At 60.6% G+C, this 1,114-nt stretch overlaps 1 protein-coding gene across 1 annotated transcript in view; it reads right to left on the bottom strand.

Moving 5' to 3' along the window:
• LOC104988991 (coronin-7-like) overlaps positions 1-1,114 on the bottom strand; it is a 26,408-nt gene that overhangs the window by 16,863 nt on the left and 8,431 nt on the right. The window contains exon 6 of the mRNA XM_010840495.1: positions 298-374. Within this exon, the coding sequence (XP_010838797.1) occupies positions 298-374 (77 nt within the window). The remainder of the gene's footprint in view (positions 1-297; positions 375-1,114) is intronic.

A 1,114-nucleotide genomic window follows, 5' to 3' on the forward strand; every position in this document is an offset into this window, starting at 1 on the left:
ACAAAGTAGCCAGCAGCCAGGAGGCACTGGCTGAGGGTGATGACGGGAGCCCCCAAGGGCCAGTGCAGGGCTTTCCTTAGTGGGTCGGGGGCTTCGAGAGACAAGTATGAGCCTGAGGAGTGAGGGTAGCAGAGAGGAACAGCCATCCTGGCTTGAGTTCTCTGCTGCCCCCCAAGTACTGCGGAGCCTCACAGGTACTGCTGGGGTCCTAGGCTCTGCGACGTGACGGCCCTGGCAGAGCCAGGCATGCCTCAGGCCCTGGCAGGCACATTCTCGCGTCTCACCGCCCACCCTTACCTTGCATGTCGTGCCCAGCAGGGCTCCGTCCCGGCTCCAGGCGGCACCCTGCACCAGGTCCCCATGGGTCGCCAGCTCTGCAGAAAAGCAGCCAAGGTCAGGAGGGGTCCAGGGTCCCCCCGACTCTGTCCCGGGCAGTGAAGGTCTCAGGGAAGCGGGTGCAGGTGTGCCTGGCTTGGGGGTATCTCTGGGGAAGGGGCAGCCGCTGGGAGGGTGCCTTCTGTGCAGGAGCCAGGGCAGCAGGGCCTCCAGGTTGAGGGTGAGGCTTCATTCAGCCCCACCCTTCTCAGGCCACATCCCCAGCCAGCTCCCTGATCCTGGGTCACCTCGCTCACTCCGCTACCAACATGCCTCCCCATCCCCTTGCAGTGGGCCACACAGCCCATGGAAGTGTCACACACACCCCTGCCCTGGGCACCTGCTTGGGCCCTCCTCACTCTCTCCCCGAATAGCATGACACTTTTAAAATGTGTCCACAAATTCTTTGACACCCCTCCAGTTACAGGCTGAATCATGTCTCCCCCCAAAAGATGTGAAAGTCCCAATCCTCAGCACCGGTGAATGCGACTTTATTTGGAAATAGGGTCTTCGCAGATGATCAAGTTAAGCTGATAATGCTAGGACGGACTCTGATCCAGTATGAATGGTGCCCTTGTGAAATCAGACCGAGAGACAAACACGCACAGAGAGAAGACGTGAACAGAGGAAGACGGCCATCGACAGGCCACGGAGCACAGGGACCATGGGAGCACCGGAAGCCACGGAGCACGGGAGCTGTGGGAGCACCGGAAGCTTTGAAGCTCAGGAGCCACGGGAG

The sequence above is a fragment of the Bison bison genome, unplaced genomic scaffold (assembly GCF_000754665.1).
Source record: "Bison bison bison isolate TAMUID 2011002044 unplaced genomic scaffold, Bison_UMD1.0 scf7180017864144, whole genome shotgun sequence".
Taxonomy (NCBI): domain Eukaryota; kingdom Metazoa; phylum Chordata; class Mammalia; order Artiodactyla; family Bovidae; genus Bison; species Bison bison.